This window comes from Carassius gibelio, chromosome B25, assembly GCF_023724105.1.
Source record: "Carassius gibelio isolate Cgi1373 ecotype wild population from Czech Republic chromosome B25, carGib1.2-hapl.c, whole genome shotgun sequence".
Classification (NCBI taxonomy): Eukaryota; Metazoa; Chordata; class Actinopteri; order Cypriniformes; family Cyprinidae; genus Carassius; species Carassius gibelio.
The window spans coordinates 9,296,076-9,318,173 of NC_068420.1; the positions used below are offsets into that span (position 1 = coordinate 9,296,076).

General features: G+C 35.2%; 1 protein-coding gene across 4 annotated transcripts in view; it reads right to left on the reverse strand.

Annotated features, from left to right (window-relative positions):
* The window catches only part of LOC128014143 (NT-3 growth factor receptor), a 238,740-nt gene that overhangs the window by 172,102 nt on the left and 44,540 nt on the right, over window positions 1-22,098 (reverse strand). For all 4 annotated transcript variants that reach the window (XM_052597476.1, XM_052597475.1, XM_052597474.1 and 1 more), the window contains one exon: window positions 5,048-5,122. In XM_052597476.1, the coding sequence (XP_052453436.1) occupies window positions 5,048-5,076 (29 nt within the window). In that variant the 5' untranslated portion in view covers window positions 5,077-5,122. The remainder of the gene's footprint in view (window positions 1-5,047; window positions 5,123-22,098) is intronic.

Below are 22,098 nucleotides of genomic sequence, written 5' to 3' on the forward strand. Positions count from 1 at the left end.
AAAAATAAGAGAGATCATACTAAATGCATGTTATTTTTTTATTTAGTACTGTCCTGAGTAAGATATTGTACATAAAAGACATTAACATTTAGTCCACAAGACTGAAAAATTGCTGAAATTATTAAAATAACCCCCTCAAAAGTTTGGGAACCCTCATAAAGTCACTGCTTGAAAGGGTTCAAATATGTAAAGATGCTGGAAAACTGAAGAATCTGCAGGACCTTAAAGATTTTTCTGAAGAACGCTGCTCAGTTTAACTGTTCCGAACAAACAAGGGACTCATGCACAACCATCACAAAACAGAAAGACAGTCGAGGATCATCAGGTAACAGAACACAGTATTAAGAACCAAGGGTTCCCAAACTTTTGAGTGGGGTTATTTTAATAATTTCAGCATTTTTTTTTGTCTTGTGGACTAAATGTTAATATCTTTTATGTTCAATATCTTACTCAGGACAGTACTAAATAAAATATAACATGCATTTAGTATGATCTCTCTTATTTTTTTTTTAAATTACTCGCATTTTCAAAGATTCTGCAAAGGGTGCCCAAACTTTCGAGCCCCACTGTATTTAATTAACAGCTTCTCAAAAATTTCTATTACTATTTCTAAAGAAGATTTGTATTTCTAAAGAAGTTTTCAAGCTGATTCAGTTTCTTACTGAAAATCAAAAGAACATGCGGATGAACTTCATCTGATCATTCATTCATGTCTCGTTCTAGCTTTTTTCACCAAGTTTGTTTAATCTGCATTTCAAATGTGTGCAAAAAGAAAATGTTTATGACAAATATTTAAAACGAATGCAATAGATGTGATGAAAAACTTGTAATGCCAGAGAAAAAATACACCTGTGGCAAAGGACAATTAGGTTATGCTAATGTCAAATGCTGCGCTAAGTTGCTCTGATTAGCCTTTAGGTTTTGAGTGTGCAAATCATAGATTTAAGAGGAGGTGAGCTGGTAAAAAATACTGAAAGACCAGTTCATGTTCATCATTTTAAATGGATTTGACAGCAGCTAGGGGCTAAACAGGCTGCTAATTGCCTAGCCGTCTCGCAGCAGTGTCAAAAGGGGAAATGTGAAGTAAAAGGGAAAAAACATCATCTAATCTTCTCTTCCAGTCTGCCTCCTCTCCTCAAGTAACATCATTAAGGGCAGAATATCATCAAGAGCCTGCATCCTTGCTCCCGGAGTTATTTACGCTGGCAGCTGGAATCAATTATGCATATTGAATACATTTTTTTTTAACATTGGCATTTGTGAGATGTTTATTTGCACGAAGCACTCTCCGTTCTTGTTATTAGGGATGTTTGTGTGAGCGATTACATCAAAGTATTTCTTTTAGCATGAGGTTGGAGACTTGAGCCTGAATGAACATGATACTTAACATGTATAATCACCAACTGCCAATTCTGAATAGTGAACGGTGGCCTGAACGGAGGTCTCAGAGCAGGCGAGACTGATTCTGAGGAGGATAATTGAATACATTAATTTGCCTAGCAAATTCTTTAGAAGATAGGAGTGTTTTATTATGTACACCCAAATCCTGTCGACTGCAACTTTCGGCCTGATTGAGCTGCAGCATATGGTTAATTATGGATACCATGATCGCTACAAAATGTAAACATGTCTCTTAAGGTCTGTTCATAACAAAGACGATTACTATAACGTTAGCTATAAAGTTTCAATAATCTTTCAAATTATTTAAGAATTGAGACTATATCCACTAGAATCCAAACTAAATATATTGAAAAACAGAACATTATCGATGGAATAACTTACTAAATTATTTTTTTCCCAGCTGATTAACAAGCAAAAACCTGGAAGCCAATCAGAATTCAACAGACTTTGGTGAGATTTAAAACTTAGGTCACACTTTACTTTAAAGGCCCATTTCCCTTTCAGTCGGTCACGCTCGACGTCGGTGACCGACAAATTGGGATATCGCTTCGATAGACCAATCTACTTCGAGTGTAAATTAGCCAATGCACATTGGCATGCAATTATTGCATCATAGCATGAGTATAATAAGGCAGCAGGTGCATACCATACCACCTCTAGCTTTGGAGCCAAGCGACAAAATCGTTCTGCTCCATCCAAGTGTCTTCAGTGAGCTATGAATTCAACACACTCTTTGAAGCTATTGGTGTTGGTGGTATAGCGCTACAGCGGTGGTCGTTCCTGTGCTGAGTGGGTTGGGCACTTCTGGTTGCACTACCCGCTCTTGTGCTGCAAGCACATCATGGGAAAATGACCGTCTCGGATCTGCGGGCCAGACTCCGTTTCCTCAAGGGGGGCAGAGCTCCATTGCAGCAATCTAAGGCTCGTCCTGGTGGCCAACAGGGGAGAACTATTTCAGGCAGTGGCACAGCTGGTTTTGAGGATCACAGCAGTGGCAAAACCCTCAGGGAACCTCAGATTTCTACATGTACAACTAAACGGACACTATAAGTGTATTTGCTTTCAAAAACTCCTTCAGGAAGAATGGGGCTTCTGCAGCATCCCTGTTCCAAGTGGAACTGGTACGTTTCCCCAGTGTTTTCCAATCTCACCCAGTGAAGTAGTGCTTTGACAATGGTAAGTGGAACTACTTGTTCTGATCCATGGCCTACACCAAATAGGGGTGCAGGCAGCTTGCACAGGGCACTAGAAGAGGCAGAACACATGGCACTTTGATAGAGATCCCGATTCGTCAGTCACTGATGTGATGTCGAGAGTGACCAACTCAAAGGGTTATTGTATGGTACCCTCCGAGACATCAAATAGCATCGCCACGGTTGCTGTACCACCGCTGAGCAGCTGGGTCACCACTCGGGTCCTCAGCGAAAACCTGGTATGCATTGCACCTGCTGCCTTATACTCATGCTGTGATCAGTGGCAGCTGGATGCAATAATTGCATGCCAATATGCATTGACTCATTTAGTTTACACTCTAAGTAGATTGGTCTATCGAAGCGACATCCCAATTTGTCGGTCACCGATGTAATATCTCCGTTCCCTCCTTCAGAGAACGAGGGTTACCATGCGTAACTGAGTCTTTCTCGCTATTAACAAACCATTGACTACAACTTTTACCTCAATAAATTCCCAATTTGCTGCTTATAAGTAGTTTGTAAGGTAGTTGTTAAGTTTATGTATTGGTCATTGGATGTAGAATATGGTCATGCAGAATATGTGCTTTATAAGTACTAATAAACAACCAATATGTTAATAATAGGTAAGCCTATAAGCAACTAGTTAATAGTGAGAATTGGCCCCTATTCTAAAGTGTTACGGAAGATGACAAAATTGTAGCATGCTTATAATAAACAGAACATTATTGTTTGAGGTATCATTCTTAGTAGCCTTTAAAGGGACAGTTCACCCCAAAATTTAATTTCTGTCATCATCTATACCTGATCTCATGACAAAAACGTACCTAACTTTTTTTGCAAAATGCTAAATACGTAGCAGCAATAATTACATATCACTGCCGTTTCCAACAGAAATGAACACTAAAGGAGGTAAAACAGTGAGCACTTACTATCGTTTTCATACACATGATTATTATGATTGTTTATGATTACAGCTCCATATATTTTGTTTTACGGATGTAACAAGCTTGCTCACTAGCTCAGCCAGCATGGAATTGGATTTAGGATGCATAATCCTTGAGTATGAATCCAGTGAAAAACATGACTCATGATGAAAGTGTGAGAGATAAAAAATAAATAAATAAATAAATAAAAACTAAAACAGAATGCTTGGAATTGCCTTTTTACGTCACATTCACTTTTGTTCATAATATTGGGTAGATTTAAGTGACGTGCAGATGGTATGTTATTTTAAAATATCATGGCGCATTAGAGTTAAAGCGCTACTCAATGGACATTTCAATTCAGAACTGCGGTGACAAAACCAATACAAAACCAATGTCGCATAAAATGTACCATATGTACTTTTACCTGTTAGGTCGGGGGGAGGGTTTGGATGAAAATTCTTTTAATTCTTTTAAGAATAAACTAAATTAGCAATAAAATATTAAATGACCATTTAAAAACACCAGCTTGGTAAAACTAAATTGTAGATGTTTGGTGAATAATAAAGATTTTACACTAAAATAGTGTGCTAAGTGTTTAATTAATTCACCTTTGTGTTATAAAATGGAAAGAGCAGGAACGCAAGTGTATGTACAGATGTTTAAATACCCAAAGTTTGGTTAATATAGGGCTGCAAATTTAACCGAAGAACATTTTTTTATACAATACAGCATCTGAAATGTCTTGCACTGATTCTTGCCTCAATACTCTGAACTCAAATGTCAAAGCTACATGATTTGTTGTGTTCTGGGAGCAGTTACTTTTGCATTTTAAAACGTTTAATTATTTGTGACTTCTTAAAAACAGAAACCCTAGACTGTGGAATCATATCATAATTTCACATGCTAAAAGCTTAGAGTAACCACACATTTACTCAGAAAAAAAATACAGAATCTTCCAAGCTCAGAAATTCCCTCCAGAGACAGACCGTGACCAGGTTCTGCCACATCACCTTGTGAAAGAAGAGAAATAACCACTAATGAGAACCTTACTAATCATTGCTTCTGGTCTCCTTTAACCAGTAGAGTTGTAATAGGTAGGAAGAGGAGGTCTGAGGGGCTCTTGTGAGGGAGGAAGTCCTACTAATGAAGAGCCAAGTAAAGATACCTGCATGACGGCAGCAGACTGAATGAGGTAAAGCCAGGCTTGGCCAGATGGAGGGTGTTGGGGGATATAATTAAATTTTCTGGCTACTTCAGCAGCATTATTTGATCATTTTAAAGCAGGCCTTGGGGAGGCACTTTTTATGTGAGTCTGGCTAGAAAAAGCATTTGGATGCCACTGTGAAAGTCGCCCATGCTAGCGTGTCATTGCTAGAAATGCCATCTGTAGATGTCAGATCAAAAAGCTATCTTTGGCGATTTATGTTTCTTTTTTTAAGTGTGGTGGCACACTGGGATTGGACCTACATTGATTTGCTTGTTATCAGTATTTTATTAAGCGAGATTTTGTAGTGATGTGGTACTTACAGTCTCTGAAGCCCAGTGTACAACTCCATGTCAACGTCCCTCAAAGTCTGCAAGCCCGACCAGTTCTCAATGTGTCTGTGAAACAAATTCAGAACATAAAATTAGACGATATTCATCTACAAATTCCCACTTGCCTGTAGAAAAGAGAAAGATGCTGTAATAAATTAAAAACAAGAGCATGATAAAGATTAGAAATGCACCAATATCAAAAACCCTAACCAATAAGCCAATAATAATTATGTTACGGCAATGAATGATAATTGGCTGATATTAAATTGATCTACTACTTTGTCTAAAACAAAATTAAAAAATAAAATGCATAAAACATAAAATAAATTATTAAATGCTACAAGTAAATTTAGCACAACCTACCACAACATCATTAATGTACAGTATTAAATAAATTATATATATTTTTATATAAAAAAAAAAACAGTGTTGTTAAATAGGAGAAATAGGAATGCAGAATTAAATGTACAATATCTACATAAAATTAAATAAAATTAAATTAAACTCTAATATTGGCTGATATAATACTAAAATATCGTGCATTTTTACTGGACAAACACACAGTAGACAAGTGACTGGATATGTTCAAACCCAAATTTCCCACATAACCCATGAACTAACCACAAGTACATTGCTCCAACTTAAATAGCACATTTGACAAAGCCCCAAAAAAATAAAAAATAAAAAAAAATTATAGAGCCCAAAGAACAAAAATAGACAGCATTCATGATTTTTAATGAAGCAGTCCAATCCTGAAGCCAATGGTTGACAGAAATAACTAGACCTCTTCAGAGCAGCTGTGACAAGAGCCAGCTGGCATCATCGTTTTGTGAATTAGCACCCATTACAACATAGACTCTGATTAATAAATGTTTTCAGAAGTTTCACCAATGCCATAACTATGTTTCTAGAAGTTTCCCCAGCTCAAACACTTTGGGCATCCGCTGCTAAACACTGATAAACACAGCCGCTCAGAAGACAATAAGGGCTTGCCGACGAGCAGACGAAATTAAAGCTTTGAGCTCTGTGCATCACATTAAAATGTTTATCCTTTCATGTCAATGCAGGTATAAATATTACAAACACGCTTAAAAAATAAAGACTTCTAAAGGAGGGCTTCATAGCGATGCCATAGAAGGACCATTTTGAGTTCCCTAAAGAACCTTTTAATAAAAATAATTTATTTTCTAAGTGTAAAGAATATTTGAATAATCTGAAGAACCATGTTCCACTATAAAGCAGTTTTGTGCAATGGAAAGGCAGTTAAAGGCTGATCATGCAGCCACTAATGCCAATAAAGAACGTTATTCTTAAGAGAGTTTATGTTGGTCTTCAAAAAAAAAAAAAAAAAATTATATATATATATATATATAAATATATATATATATATATATATATATATATATATATATATATATATATATATATATATATATAAATATATATAAAGCAAAGCACCATCTGCGAACAAACCATGCTTTGCTTGAGAAGACAATGGCAAATAAAGATGGTCATTTCCCATTCAAAGCCACTTATCAGAAGCATAACACCATCATCTCGCCTCTCTTCATTTTCATAAGCTACCCATATCAAAATACTGGCAATTTGCATTTTGAGAACATCAGGATCCAGCCGAGTAATTAAGCCCACATTGGCTGTTCAGACAGAATTTGTCATATACCAAACAAAACCAAAAATTAGCCCGGACAGAACCATCCATAGAGATTTTCAGACCTTTCAAAAAAAAATGTACAAAAAAAAGACAATTTCTTGTTTCATTCAGTGATAATTATATATGCTGAAAGTCTTGTAATGGTGATGTTCAAAGCATGCACATATTTACAAATAGCTAATCAACTTTTGTACTTCGGGGAGAGACCGGTTTGCCAGGAAAATCTGTTTTTTCTAATCAGTGTTGTACTGTGAAATGTGGTTCTGGAAGCCCTTCGGTTTGAAGGACCCTCTTGGCTGCAGGAAAGTGTTTTCCAGTGTCAGTGATGGAAGGCTTTAGATGAACAGCAGGAGGCTTCTGCCTCACCAGCATCTGTCTTCAGCTGGCTCATGTGGCCTTGAGACATATGTGGATATACTGTACCAGGACCTCATTCACAGTAAACAGAATCATAAACAGTAAACAAACATCAACGAAGAACGATAAAAAAGAGAAGTAGTAGTGCACTAATGGACAAAAAAGACAGAAGAACAGTACATATACTATAGGAATATATAAAAGTAATACATAGAAGAATAAAGAAAACTTGTTTTGTTTGCCAATAATTATTAATTAATTTATTTATTTTTTAGAGTGTGGCAAATGTTGTAAACAATGTCAACTGTAACTTTACGAAAAAATGTAAAAAATAAATAAATAAAAAAACTCTTTGTGACACTGACAGGAGATCACCATTACTCATTGTCTGGTGCTCCCAAATCATGTTCCGTCTCACGATTTATGACTAGTTTAAATTACCCACAATGCAATTACACCTAAGCTAATGAGAAAGCGTTTAATTGAAGAGAGGGCTGCCACATTCCCTGGAGCTTTTGGCTTGTCAGCTATGCAAATTCACGCACTTGTAGTTTGCTGTTGCGGAAATGTGGTTCCCAGAGGTCTCCCCTCCCGTCCGTTGACAGGAAGTGGTGCTTGGCACCTGACGACCAGAGGATTGAGCTGGGTAGGCCATTTCGCGACACACCTAAAGAAGTCTTAATCGCTTATTTATCTCTGGCACTTAACTGCAAATGATTTAAAACTTCTGGGATTTGCCACTGTGTCATGCTCTGGATACTGTCAGTTCAATCATTCAGTGGCTCAGGCGCTTCTCTCTCTATTTCTCTCTCGATCACTCATTCGCTCCCACATACACACACCCAGATGCTGTTTTTCTTGACACCACGGTAAGCAGCTGCACGACACACATCTCCGATAGCTGTGCCCGGGAAATTACGAGCCGTCCTCCATCTGTTGCTAGCATTAGGTTTTCTGAGCTTGGCTTGCACAGATTTACATCAGCCATAGAAATTTAACAATGTGCATATCTGGTTTGAACATGTCGACCGTCTACACTTGATCTGTGAATGTATGAGTGGGCATATGTGGGTGCATTTATGTGAAAAACAGACCGCATCCAGCACTGAGATACTTCATTGTGCATCTCGATTGGTTACCATGCTTCAGTTTAATAAATTATATTTATATGTAGTTGAACCGGGGCTCTTTGAGCTGTGTAAGATTGAGAGGGTGGGTCTTATGAGTAAATTCTGTCATCATTTACTCAAACTCGTGTTGTTTTAAATCTTACTTTCTTTTGTGAAGCAAAATAGGAGACATTTTAAAGAATGTTATAGTGACTATATAGTATAACGTGACTGTCAAGCAGTGCTGTTATTGTTAATTTAAAACTAAAAATATTACAAATTATTTTTGCTCATTAAAGTTTAATTAAAATAAAAATAATAAAATAAGTATTATATGAAAAACTTAAACTAAAAGGAAAACAAAAAATAAAATGAAGTGCTAAAATGACTAAAAATAACATAGCTAAATAATAGGGCCGGGACTTTAACGCGTTCATTGAGATTAATTAATTGCACAAAAAATAACGCGTTAACTAAGATTAATTAATTACAGAAAAAAAAATCCCGCATTTTTAATAACTTATTTTTGCACCGCGGAACGTTTCTCACTGGATGAGTTTCGGCGGACCGATTATACTGGAGCACCAACTAGCGCTCACTCCGCATATCACTGCAGCAGCACATCGAGCCTCAAGTATCACCTCAACGCAAAACATATAGCAGCTAGCGTCGACTTTACACTTTATGTTGAACTATGTATTATTTTGTTGGTGCAACAGTTTATGTTGAACTCTTTATTGTTTTGGCCAAGGTTGTTGAGAGTTGGACTTAGTATGTTATGGCCTCTGAAGCAACAGAGAGATGTTTTCTAATAGTCAGTGTTTCTAATGTTCTGAATGTAATTGACAGTATTGTGTTTTACTTAAAAAAATAAAAAAAAAACACTTTACAGAAGGTTCCAGCACCTATAAGCTTCCTGAATTTCTGAAATGTACTATTTCTAAATTGTTTCTAAATATGCTATTGCTACACTTAATGGCAAAAATTGCACTGGTCTGCTAGACTTGGTTGAACAAAAATAAACAATATTTTGTTGCTTAAGCTTATGTATTCAGTCATTATTCAATGGTATACTATAAATCCATGTGAAAAAAAAATGACTTCTCACTGTTCTCAGGTCAAATATTTATATGCAATTAAAATGCGATTAATTTCGATTAATTAATTACAAAGCCTCTAATTAATTAGATTAATTCCCGGCCCTACTAAATAAATAAATATATAAATACATTGAAAAAAACATAAACATTTAAAATTAAAACTGGCTATATAAAAAAGCTCATTCAAATTCAAAATAAATAAATACTGTATATAAATGAAATATTATAATACATTTCCAATATGATTTGAAAAAAAAAAGAATATTATAAAGAATAAAATAATTATATATTCTGAAGAATGTTAGTGAGTTTTGGGGACCACTGACTTGAAATAAATAAATGAATAAATAAACAAATAAATAAATAAAATTAAAATTATTAAAATTAAATTATATATATATATATATATATATATATATACACACACACACACACAGAGACAACTACACATAGCCTACTAATATTATACGTAGATATACTATTATTTTACTACACTACATTTTCACTAGTATTAATAGTGAATAATTAATTATTAATGCTTATTTATGAATCCTTATGTTTGCTTAATTATTAAATAATAATAGTTTTTTTTATCTTTGACTTCCACTGGATGGACAATAAATTTATCCACAGAAGACATAAGGGTAGGTAAATCATGACAATCAATTAACATTTTTTGGGTGAACTATCGATTTGAAACGCTGCGCAAAAATCATACAGATTTAGCTATATTTTGGTCATTTTTGGAGCTTGACCGCCTCGGTACCCATGTTCAGTATTTACACAAGAGCAGCATGAACAGTCTTCAGAACATTTTTTGTGTTGCATATGAGAAAATCAAACAGGTTTGAAACAACATGAGGGCAAGTCACATCCAATTATCAGCCGACAGGATGTTTTTTTTCACAGTTCTATTAGCACATATCAGCATTTCTTTAAATGCTGAAGAGATTCTGCAGCTTAAACTGCGCTTAAATCGAAAATGTTAAAGACATGGAGGAATCGAAATTTGTAGGGGGAGTTGGCGGACGGTGATAGACTAGACAGATCTGAAAGTGTGCTCTGGGTTTACCCCTGTGATTAACTGACACATTGACTAATTGATGGGTCAACTGATTGTGCACTTTCTAAATGACCAGTAATGAGTCAAAGAGAATGTCTAAAGAACAAGTACCAAATGTAGACACATCTTCCTATGGCCCTCTTTAGTCATCATATCATAACAGATTCATAAAGCTTTCTGGAAAGCACACATAAAACAATCTTGTAAACAAGCATTCCTTGAGGATTCATTAAATATGCGTGACGGTTTTCTATAATAAACATTTGCGAGAGCGAAAAGCCACCGCAGACGACCACAGAATGACTTGGATTAAGCACAATTTGGTTTATTGCAGAGATTTAAGTGTTACTTTTATGATCAAACTGTCTCTTTGACACTTCAAGCCTGCCTTCAAAACAACATCCCGCCATAAAACATCTCAAATTTAAACACTTTATATCGCTCTCATATAAGGAAATGGTTATCGTAAAAGAAGCATCACAGTTTCCGACCATAAAATGAAGGCTGTTGTCCATATTCTGAGCAAAAGCTGTACATATTGATATGCCTGCCACCTCAGCACTCTTCGGTAGAACACAAAAGGAGATATTTTACAAAGTGTCCAAGCTGCTCTTTTCCCTTAAACAAAGATGAAGTCATTTGTGTTTGGAAAAACACGAGAACGAGTATATTACGACCAAATAAATACACATCCATTCTCTGAACAACAACAAAAGCTGTTATCTAAGACGGGTCCCTGCAGAAAAGCAAAGCCCTACCTTTTGTAGTTTTTCCACCAAAAGCTAATATAAGATTCTTGCTTTTTGGGAATAACAACACCGAGCTGCAGCTAACAAGATAAGCAAGGCTTGTTTCAAGTCCCAGGTTAACATAAAAAAGCTTGCAGCAACATGACGCCTAAGTCAGACGCAAAGACAGACACTAAATTAAAAACAATGCAATGTAATGGAAAGTTATATTAAAGTAAAACTTAAAGGATTAAACTATTGATTTATATGATAGATATCATATAGGTAGGTGGGTAGGTAGGTAGGGAGGGAGGGAGGGAGGGATGGAGGGATGGATAGAGAGAGACAGACAGACAGACAGACAGACAGACAGACAGACAGACAGATAGATAGATAGATAGATAGATAGATAGATAGATAGATAGATAGATCGATAGATCGATAGATCGATAGATCGAGTAATTCAAAAATGACACCTTCATTCTATAATGCATACTGTATATTTTAGAGAGGGTGGAAATGTGCACAAGTTTGCATGTATATGACCCCTTGTCCGGTTCATAATGAAATGCTGATGCTCATGAGAAAGATTTTCATCAGGCAAGGCTTTTCTGTTGCACACAGGAGGATTTCTTATGACATTACATTTTACAGTAACAAATTTACCTCTGACCACTGCCTAAAAAGCTAGCTAGTGCATTTTCTGCCCCGAGTACAGATTGCTCTATGAATAGCTAGGGAAGTACTACGCCATGTCCCAATCCTCCTAAAACATCTAGTCCCACCTCCGAAATGGCGTTCGCAACAGGAGGGATTAGTCTGGGTTTCATAAATATTCCAGTATTGGAGATCTGCATGTGCTCTTCCTTTGATGTAGGGAACCTGAGAGACGGAGAAGAACACTGGAAGACTGCCAGATCTAAATCTGCCCTTCACTTCAGCTTTAGGTGAGGAATGAATACAAAGTCATGGTGATTTACTAAACCATTCCAATAATTAAGTTCATGTAGCAACACGCTGGCGTAGCAAGTTCTGACAATCCCACAAAACTCATTTCTCTTCCTATTGTTGTTCCTTCCCTTCTTTCCTTTCGCAGTCAATGTGACAGATGCACAGCCAAAGCTATAGGAGTCCAGATCATTTATTTCACACATCAATGACCCAACTTCTTCACACACTGAAAGGAAATGCTAGGAAATAAACAAGAAGCTAGACATCAAACTCCATGCAACTGGCTTCGTATTCCAGCAACTATGGACGCATCTCTGTCGATGCGTCTGGGACCATCCTTTGATGAAATATAGGAATATGATACACTTACATAAGCAAAGAGTCATTTTTTTATGAGGCAAGCCTCAAAAACATCCACCAACACTGTGTTCACAGCGTGTTTATATCTATTTAGATTTAGAAATGAGTGGTGCTGGAATAAATAGCTGTGCCAAAGATTGCGTGGTTCATGGCTTCACACATCACTAAAAGAGTTTCGCAACAACCTCAAATGGCCAGACTCATGTCTTGCCAACAAACACAACTGCAATGTTCAGTATTTTGACATCTAGACAGAGGAAACTCCTATATAGTGCCAGATTCTTCGCCCACAACATTCGAAGAGTAAAGCATAATTGTGTGCAGTCCAAAGACATTTTAAAGTTACTTTCAGTGCATTGAAAGTATAACTTTCAGTAAGCGCACCCTCTGGGAATCACTTTAGCAAAAATTAAAATCAACTAAAACAAGATTTTCATTAAATGTAAGTGAAAAGTGAAAGTGAAAGTGACGTGACATTCAGCCAAGTATGGTGACCCATACTCGGAATTTGTGCTCTGCTTTTTTAACCCATCCAAGTGCACACACACAGAGCAGTGAACGCAGTAGGCAGCCATTTATGCTGCGGCGCCCGGGGAGCAGTTGGGGGTTCGATGCCTTGCTAAAGGGCACCTAAGTCGTGGTATTGAAGGTGGAGAGAGAACTGTACATGCACTCCCCCCACCCACAATTCCTGCCGCAACCTTTCAATTGCGAGCCCGACTCTCTAACCATTAGGCCACAAAATGAGATTAACTTAATAAAATTAAAGCATAAAAAAATTCTAACTAAACTAAAATACATTTTCATGACTCCAAAACTAAATAAAATAAATTAAATAACCCAAAATAATTTTTGATCCATGGTTTATTATAAAACCTTTAATAGTATTTTTATATACAGAATTACTTATATGTTTAATAATATTCAGTTTTGAATTACGTCAAGTTTTTGTGAAACTTTGTAGGGGTGTAATGGTACACATTCTTACTAAAATTTTCAATATGTTACCGAACAAATCATTCTTTTTTTTTTTCAGGAAATTAAGACAAGAGCCTACATGCCTTTTTGGCGTTTTTTGATGTGGCATGACAGTTTATAGTTTTTTATGTGAAATAAACGAATTAACATCATATGTTATCGCTCAATTTGTGTTTAATTTTCAGAAAGACGCCGTTACAAAAAGCTTGTAAACAAAACGTCACGTAGCATTTCATTTACATCAGTCAAGTCTTCAGTGTCCACAGCTTGTTATTTGCTAGAGACATGAAGAGCATTTTGAGAAATATTAGACTACAGTATGTACTTAATCCTATTTCAATTTCCCTGTTAGTGATGTCTTCATTATTTAATCTATGTTTAAAAAAATCTTTTATGAAACAATTTCTGACAGCCATTGTGTTAATTATTGTATTTCAACAACAAAAAGAATTTGAATAATTTAAAAGCTAATTTAAATTGACATGTTTGCGCACAAATGTTTAATTTGAATGTTGATTACTATAGTAAAAAAAATAACCAGTAATTGAATTTAAGCTTGGGCTCTGTTGTTATTTGTAATGTAATTTTATAGTAATGTAAAAGGGCTAGAGCAGAAGCTGAGGTAGATTTTTTCCAGAAGAAATACAGATACATATAACAAATAAAAGCACCTGTTTGGGAACTGAACCCATTACTTATTTTCTTACAGAGAAATGGTTAGTAGCAATAATATTTATTAATAATATATTATATATATATATATATATATATATATATATATATATATATATATATATATATATACACACACACACACACACACAGTGTATATGCGTTTGTTTGTTTTTTTGTTTTTTTTACACTACAGGAACCAGAACTAGGAACTCAGTCTTTCTTTCTTTCCAAAGACACCAAAACTGTGTGTAGTACACTGAAGTCAGTAACTTTTACAATTTAAAGTTAGATAGGTCATTTTCAGCTGTGAGTCCCATAAATAGGGGATGCTGGTTAACAGGTTAACAGTTAACAAAAATGAACACGTATGGAAACATATTGGTAAAAAAGGTGCTTAAAAAACCATCAGGGTTTGAATTCCATAAGCTCTGCACCCCTGTTTTGAAGAGCTGCGCCAGTGCAAAGACCTCAACCCAGCGGGGCGCAGAAATGACAGAGGTGACACTGAAGATCTGAAAGCCATCAGACAAAACTTGCACTGCTTCTCAAATCTCGAAAGTAACACAGAATGCTTTTTTTTCTTCTTTTGCAGTCGGACCCCTGCGGCAATCCGTGAGGCTAAGCCGATGACTGCGCTTCAGCCAGAGATGGAAGAGAAGCCACAGAAAGGTGCAGAAGAGCCGAGGGAGGTCGTTTGGCCTTTTCTTTTTTCTCCCTCTGTCTCTGCCGCCCCTGATCTCAGCGGTGAAGTCGCCCACTCGCTCGGCTGTGCTCTGGAACCCGCGGCTTTCAAGACCACCTACAGAACCAGCAGCCTACACGCATCCAAAAAACATCCCCCAATGCTACATCTATTGCCCTAAAAAAGCGCTTTAATCATAGTAGTTCTATCCTGTAGTCCAGACACACCTAATGATTGAAAGTAAACGGTGGCGTGTGCAGAAAACATCACAGGAAACGGCTCATAAGAACATGCACGCTGCGTATATTAGCATATTGCTTTTATCCCGGCGCCTCTGTTCTGGATCAACAAGCCCTCAGCAGCATTGTGCTGACTGTGCAATTCATTCTAATCCGACCCGGGTTGTAAAAACAAGCACATCTCCGAAAGCAATGATGCAATTCCAGCTCGTGCTTTATTCAGTGAGCTGCAGCAAACATTCATGCTTTATAAGAAAAAAAAAGAGAGACAAAATAAAAAGACACGTGTTAACCAGATGCACACGACTGCTACATGATTTTTAAATGCGAGACAATTCAAAAACTTAATCAATGACTAGCAAATGTGTTTTCTAGTGATGCACTGAACCATAAATCACTGAAAATAAACATTAATTTTAGTTATTTTAGTAACGTTTTACACTAAGGCTCATCTTTTTTTAAATATACAAGTTATAATAATTGTATATTATAATAAATAATAATTCATTTATATAGTTTCAACATATTTAAAATTAGCCTAAACTAACATTTAAAAGATTATTTGTTTGTTTGTTTATTCATTCATTCAATAAATTAATCTCTTTTCTCTTTTTTTCCCCAACAAGGCTGCTTTAAATTAATCAAATGTGACAGTAAATATAGTTTAAATGTTACAAAAGATTTATTGCAAATAAATGCTATTATTTTGACTTTTTATCAAAAAGTTTAATAAAAAAAAAAATGCATAATTCATCTCTGATAATGCACAATGCATAATGCACAAACATATTAAGCAGCACAAGAAAATTCATCATTAATAACAGAAATGTTTCTTGAGCATTAAATCAGCATATTAGAATAATTTCTGAAAAGTTAGCTTTGCTACAACAAATAAATGACAATACAATTTAATAAATAATAAATAGATTAAAAAAAAGAGTTGTTTAAAATTGTCATAATATTTCACAATATTACTGTTTTTACTGTATTTTGTATCACATAATTAATTTTACCATCCCCAATTCTTTGGAAGATAGTGTAGATTAATAATTAGGTTTTTATAGATTAATATAGATTATAGATGAATATCTAAATAACAAACAAAATCAAAAGATCTTAAATGTAAAAAAATATATATAAAAAAAATGTAAACAAAATAAAATGTATGACTAAAATAAAATAAATAATTGCTTATGCATTAACAACTGATAACAAGTAAAACATTATTGTAATGTTTTTCTATTTTCGATTGTTCAAAATGAGTTGAAATAGTGCTGCATGTGGGGTTGAAACGTGCTTCTGATTTACACTGGATATCAGTGGATCAGAAGGATACACCCTAAATTTAGTAGATTAAACCATTCTATAGACCCCAGTCACACATTATATGTCCTTTCACAGATTTAAAGCACAGCTCTGATTGAAGTAATCACTAAAAGCCACTTGTGTGAAGAACTTAGAAGCACGGTGGCTTGCCGTGTGATGCCATGATAATTTGCGGCAGTGTTTTGTACTCGTGGTAAAAATGGTTCCATCAAAACACGCTGAGAAAATAGGCTTCACCTGTGAATACAGCTGCATCCTCAAAGCCATAAATGGAAAACTTTATCTCATTCATAGAGTTCCATTAAATGCTCGGGGTCACCATGGACAGAGAATACTAAAGATGGTTGCCATGGAAACTCTGCTTTTGTTTGAATATTAGCTGAACACCGGATATACAAACTTCAGCTCACTCTCATAAAGAAAACTGAAGGTGAAAACTACATAAAAACATGACTTCGTTTGGGCAGTTAACTGATTAAAAACATATATTAAAATGAATTGCCATGACATCTTGACTAATTATTCAATGGATATTTTAGTATTTGTGTAAAAAATATTTTCTTAAGTTTGTTTTAGCCGTATGATTTCATTTTAATCATCTTTTTCTTGTTTCATTCTTATAAACCAAGTTTTATTAATATAGTTTCAACCAGAGGTTGTTTCCTCATTTTTCATGCAGTGCTTTATGAAACAGTGATGATGAAATAGAAAAGCCTCATAATAAAATGAATCTCTTTGCACTCAAGTCTGCAGCAGAACAGCAGAACAAATAATTCCCTGGTTTATAGATGCTCATATTACACAAATAATTCACACGCACAAAAAAATTGTGTTATCATTTACTCTCACCCTCATGTCACTATACATGATGATGTCAGACAGGATGTTTGCACTCTTCTTTTGTCTTTAAAAAACATAAGTAAATTATTATTATTACTATTACTATTACTATTATTATTATTATTATTATTATTATTATTATTATTATTATTATGCCACAAATGCCCAGGTACATTGTTGATAATTGATAACTAATATAATAAAACCATTACCGGTACATATAATTATATACGGTAATTACCAGATTTACTTACATTTTATATAATTTAATCAAAATATGTAAAAGTATTAGTATTATTACTTCCACACAATAATATTAATATATAAAACGTAATGAAAATTGCTATACTAAATTATAATCTGTGTGTAGTATAATAAAAAATAAAAGAATTACTATTGTAATTCTGAAACTATTAAATAAAATACTACTACTAATAATAATAATAATAATAATAACAACATCTACTCTATTTTCTTCTTATATAATAAATGTATTAATTTATAATCAATTGGCACAAATTAATAAAGAAACATCAAATAGGTAACACGTGTTGTGTTTTTATGATGAAAAAATTTCATATAATAATCAAAAGTATCATCACCACCACCATCATCATCATCAGTAATTATTTTATAATATAAAACAGTATTGTTTATTCAGTTTCATAATATAGTGAAGTAAATGACTATTATAAAACAAATTGTTTTATGATATTATAAAATATGGTAACCATTTAAAAATGATTACTATTATTATTATTATTATTATTATTATTATTATTATTACAGTTATTTTCAATTATATTATAAAACTGTATTGTTTGAATTAATTCTATTTTATAATATAATGCAGTAAATTGTTACATTATTAAAAAAATATATAATATTCTAAAATAGATTATAGAATAAATGAATTAAAATTGATTATATTCTTTGATATTTTAAAACAAATTATTATATGAAATTATAAAGTAGAAAATACAAATAATAATAAAAAAAAATACATTACATTACACTTGCTTTATAATATATTATTATAATGTTTTTCACGTCAGCCTACAAGACATTGCATCAGTGCATGAAAATCCTCAGGTTGCTGAAACTAGCAGTTGGGTGGGTCAGCTACAGTGCAGACAGAGAAGGCTGCAGGTCTGAGCTAAATGACGTTGAACAACACACTTGCAAACTGGATTAAGATACTGTAGACTTTTGTTGTCATCAGCATTTTTGTTAACGCTGAAATAGTTCAGATTATGGCATGCCACTAGAGCCGGGCTGTCAGGAGAAAATAGGGGCTCATATCCTTCTGGCATCAAGCCACATGAGCCCAGAAGAAAGAAAATAAAGGGGCTGCCACCGCTTAGTGTAAAATAATGTGTTTCAAGCACCTCCCATCTGCGAGGCCTGATAAATAGCGATTGAAAGAGAAACTTAAGTCAGCCCTGTCGAGGGAAGTTATTTGCCATACCCTTTAAATATTAGGCTTTATAGCTTTATGATTGGGCTTTATGAGCTGAAAACCGCATCTTTCATCTCCAGGTCTCACATCTTTCGGGTCTTTTATGAGATTTGTATCACATACGTATGTTAGTGTGCAACTCCAGAGTTGGCTATTTTGGAAACTCAATGTTACAAAGCTTTTAAAGTGAAGCTAGATCATAACGCTTGAAATAATGCTTTCATATTTATAGGAGTATATTCTGGAAGCTACTGGCCCAATGCAGGCCTGTAATATTAAACTGCACGACAGTATCATAAATGTCATCAATTTGCTTTGCATCAACAGTAAAGGCCATCACAAAAACATCCTGGCACAAGGATAGAAACCTGACTTGACAGGAAAAGTCTTTCTGAATCCCTCTAAAGCAAACTGAACACACCAAGCTTACGCAAAAGTCGTCAAGTGTGTTAAAGGAATCAAATTCTGTCATCATATACTCATCCACAAGTCTTTCCGAACCTGCATGCTTTTCCTTTCTTCAGTGGAACACAAAAGAAGCTATTTTGAAAACTGTTTTGTCCAAAAACAGCATTTGACTCAACTGACTTTTATTATAATAGAGAAAAAAAGCACATCTTTAACACACTGCACTACCCACTGAAGATGTAGTTCATAAAAACAGTACAGAAGACGGTTTACCAACTATCTGTCCTTGTGAAAAAGTGTGTTATGAAATGAAAATTCTGTCATTTACTCACCCTCATGTTTTTCCAAACCTGTATGTTATAGAAGACAATTTGAAGATTGCTGGTAATCAGTTGGTGGTACCCGTTGACAAAAAAATACAATGGAAGCCATTGGGAACCACCAACTGTATGATTACCAGCAGTCTTCAAAATATATATTTGTTGTTGTTGTTGTTGTTGTTTAATATAAGAAAGCAACACATACAGGTTTGGAATGACATGAGGGTGAGTAAATGCTGAAATAATTTGAATTTTGGGGTGAACTATCCCTTTAAGAACAGTCACAAAAATGTACACTTAGATGACCTTTTATTTAATTAATATATTATCTGAAAGATATATTTAAGATTTTAATTACACTTCAAAGGGTAAACACAAAAGTTTGTTGAAATAAGTTGAAGCAAAAAAGCAAACTGTACATCCAAGTGTGCCTCAAAACTAGACAGGATGTCACTTCCGCAAACCCTTTTTTTTCCCCATCTGTGTTCTAGTAACCATATTCACTGAAATCTAGCATGTAAGCTCCCAACTGCTACACTGCTGTGTCAGTAAACTAAATTGACCGGCTAACAGAAGCACACTAGCATTATGGCTTTTTTAACTTTCTCTCCAATTGCCGAGATAGGTTTGTCAATGCTAACAACGCTGCTCTTTAGTCACTTTTAAGTCTAATAATGTGTCAGACACCATAGTTGAGCTTGCTGGTTGTCTCTGTGCCTAGCGGGCCGTGATTTATTTGAAGTCCTACTTCAAACGGTGGCTAGCCTCTGGTGAAGCTAATATATGCAATGTCCAATGTCACTGTGGTTTTTACAGACTGGAAATGAGAGCTGGAATTAGCGTCCTCCTGGCCGAAGAGTCCTGTTCAGCTGTAGCTAATGTTTTAGATTAACACTAAACCCAATTACTGTTTCAGGCCGCAGAAATCAAAGAAAAGTGTAAAAATGCTCTCTCATTAGTCAGAGCATATGACATTGTTTAATCCTCATTAAAGACTCGCTGCCTCCCAGAACGGTTTAAAAAAAAATAAAAAATATGGTAAGATGCACCGAGCTTCCAAGCCAATCTAAGAAGAACATTTACTCCAGTATGTCACAAATCTCCATGACTTTATTCACCACTCAAGACCAGCTGCCATAATAGGAAATGAGAGGGCAACGATCATCGAACACCACTCAAAACACTTCATTGTCTTTTTATGAGGTTCAAAAGGCCTTTGAAATTAATAAATGTCTGTTTTAATGAGTTCAACGGATCAGTGATGTGTGCATGTCGCAAACACAAGCGCACACGGGCCTTCTGTTGTCGTACTCGCAGCCAAATGTGCGCAGTCTCTGGCAGCGAATCGCACCCTCGTCTCAAACTGCTTAATCAGATCTGCATTAAAAGCACAAGCTGATCTTTCTGAATAGATCTTGTTTAATAAATGTGATGGAGCTCGTTGAAATAAACTTATCTAAAGTCATCAGAATAAGTTGTCTGACAATATTTCTAAAAAGGGGTATCATCTTGCACGTTTTAGGACACTTTCAAAGTCCAGTTAGTGGCACTAAAAGGTTAATGTTCTTTCAAATTTGAAAATAACAAACCACCTACACTAAACTCTACATTAAACCTAACCAAAATGGCTGCAGGAACATCTCTTCAAAATTACATTCCATTGCTTTTTTATATATATATAAAGCCTTTCGAAAGTGGTGTGAAATATATATATTTCACACCACTTTCGAAAGGCTTTAACAGTGTTCCGAATTTATTCAACATATCAGCTCAGATTGTTGTACACATCGTGAAATGTCCAGAATTGTCCAGTGAGTGGCTTTAAAAGACATGTTCTATCATGTTTGAAAACAACATACTGTACCAAGGACACTAAATCCTACCCTAAACCTAACTGAAGTGTCTGGAGCAAATTTCTGTGAAGTATGTTTCTTCTTGCACGAGTTGCAATACTCTCAAAATAAAATGTCCCGTTAGTAGCGCTAAAAGTCAATTTTATTGTCGTACATATCAGCACAGTTAGAAGAGGAAATGTAATACACCAAACAAGTTATACTGTAAACATAGAGCTGGTTAAAGAGCCACTATGGTAAAAGTGTTATGAGGTTAGAAAACCGTGCAAGGAACAGCACAAACATAAGTCTTTACCAATAAGTTTGCCAGATCATTCGTATGAAATGTGATAAAAGTTGCCATTTCACTGCCTCTAGTGTTCATTTCAGCTAGAAACTGCAGTGAATTGTATGTATATGTACGGTTTTGGAGGTTTGCATTAGCATGTATTTCCAATGAGCCTAGGCTGGAATAAATGCATCTCTGCTGTGAGGTGGCCAATCAGTGCCATTTATTCAAATTCCAACAGGGCTCAGCAGGAGACGAGGTGTAAGATCACAGCATTGAAAATGATGGTTTTCAGAAAGCAGTCTGCAAATTTCCACCTCTGAGGTCATACTGACCTGTCTGTGTCACAAAGCGAGCTATAAACAGCAAGCTAACATGAATAAGGCATCACGACCCCTTTCATTTCATCCGTCGCGGAAGCATTAAGCGCCTCACAGTTTGTGTCCAATATCATCAGTATTTTCCCTTTCCAAGGCCACGCGATTGTGCGCCTCGTGCGTGTTTTTGGACTGGTGGGAGGACAGAGATGAGTCATAAGAGCAGACATGATTGTGCCAAGAAATGTAAAGGAACCCATCTGGAGCATCTTATGATTGCATATGCATATAAGCTGTTGAAATAGGCAGGCTGAAAGAGTGTGTGATTGAGAAGCTC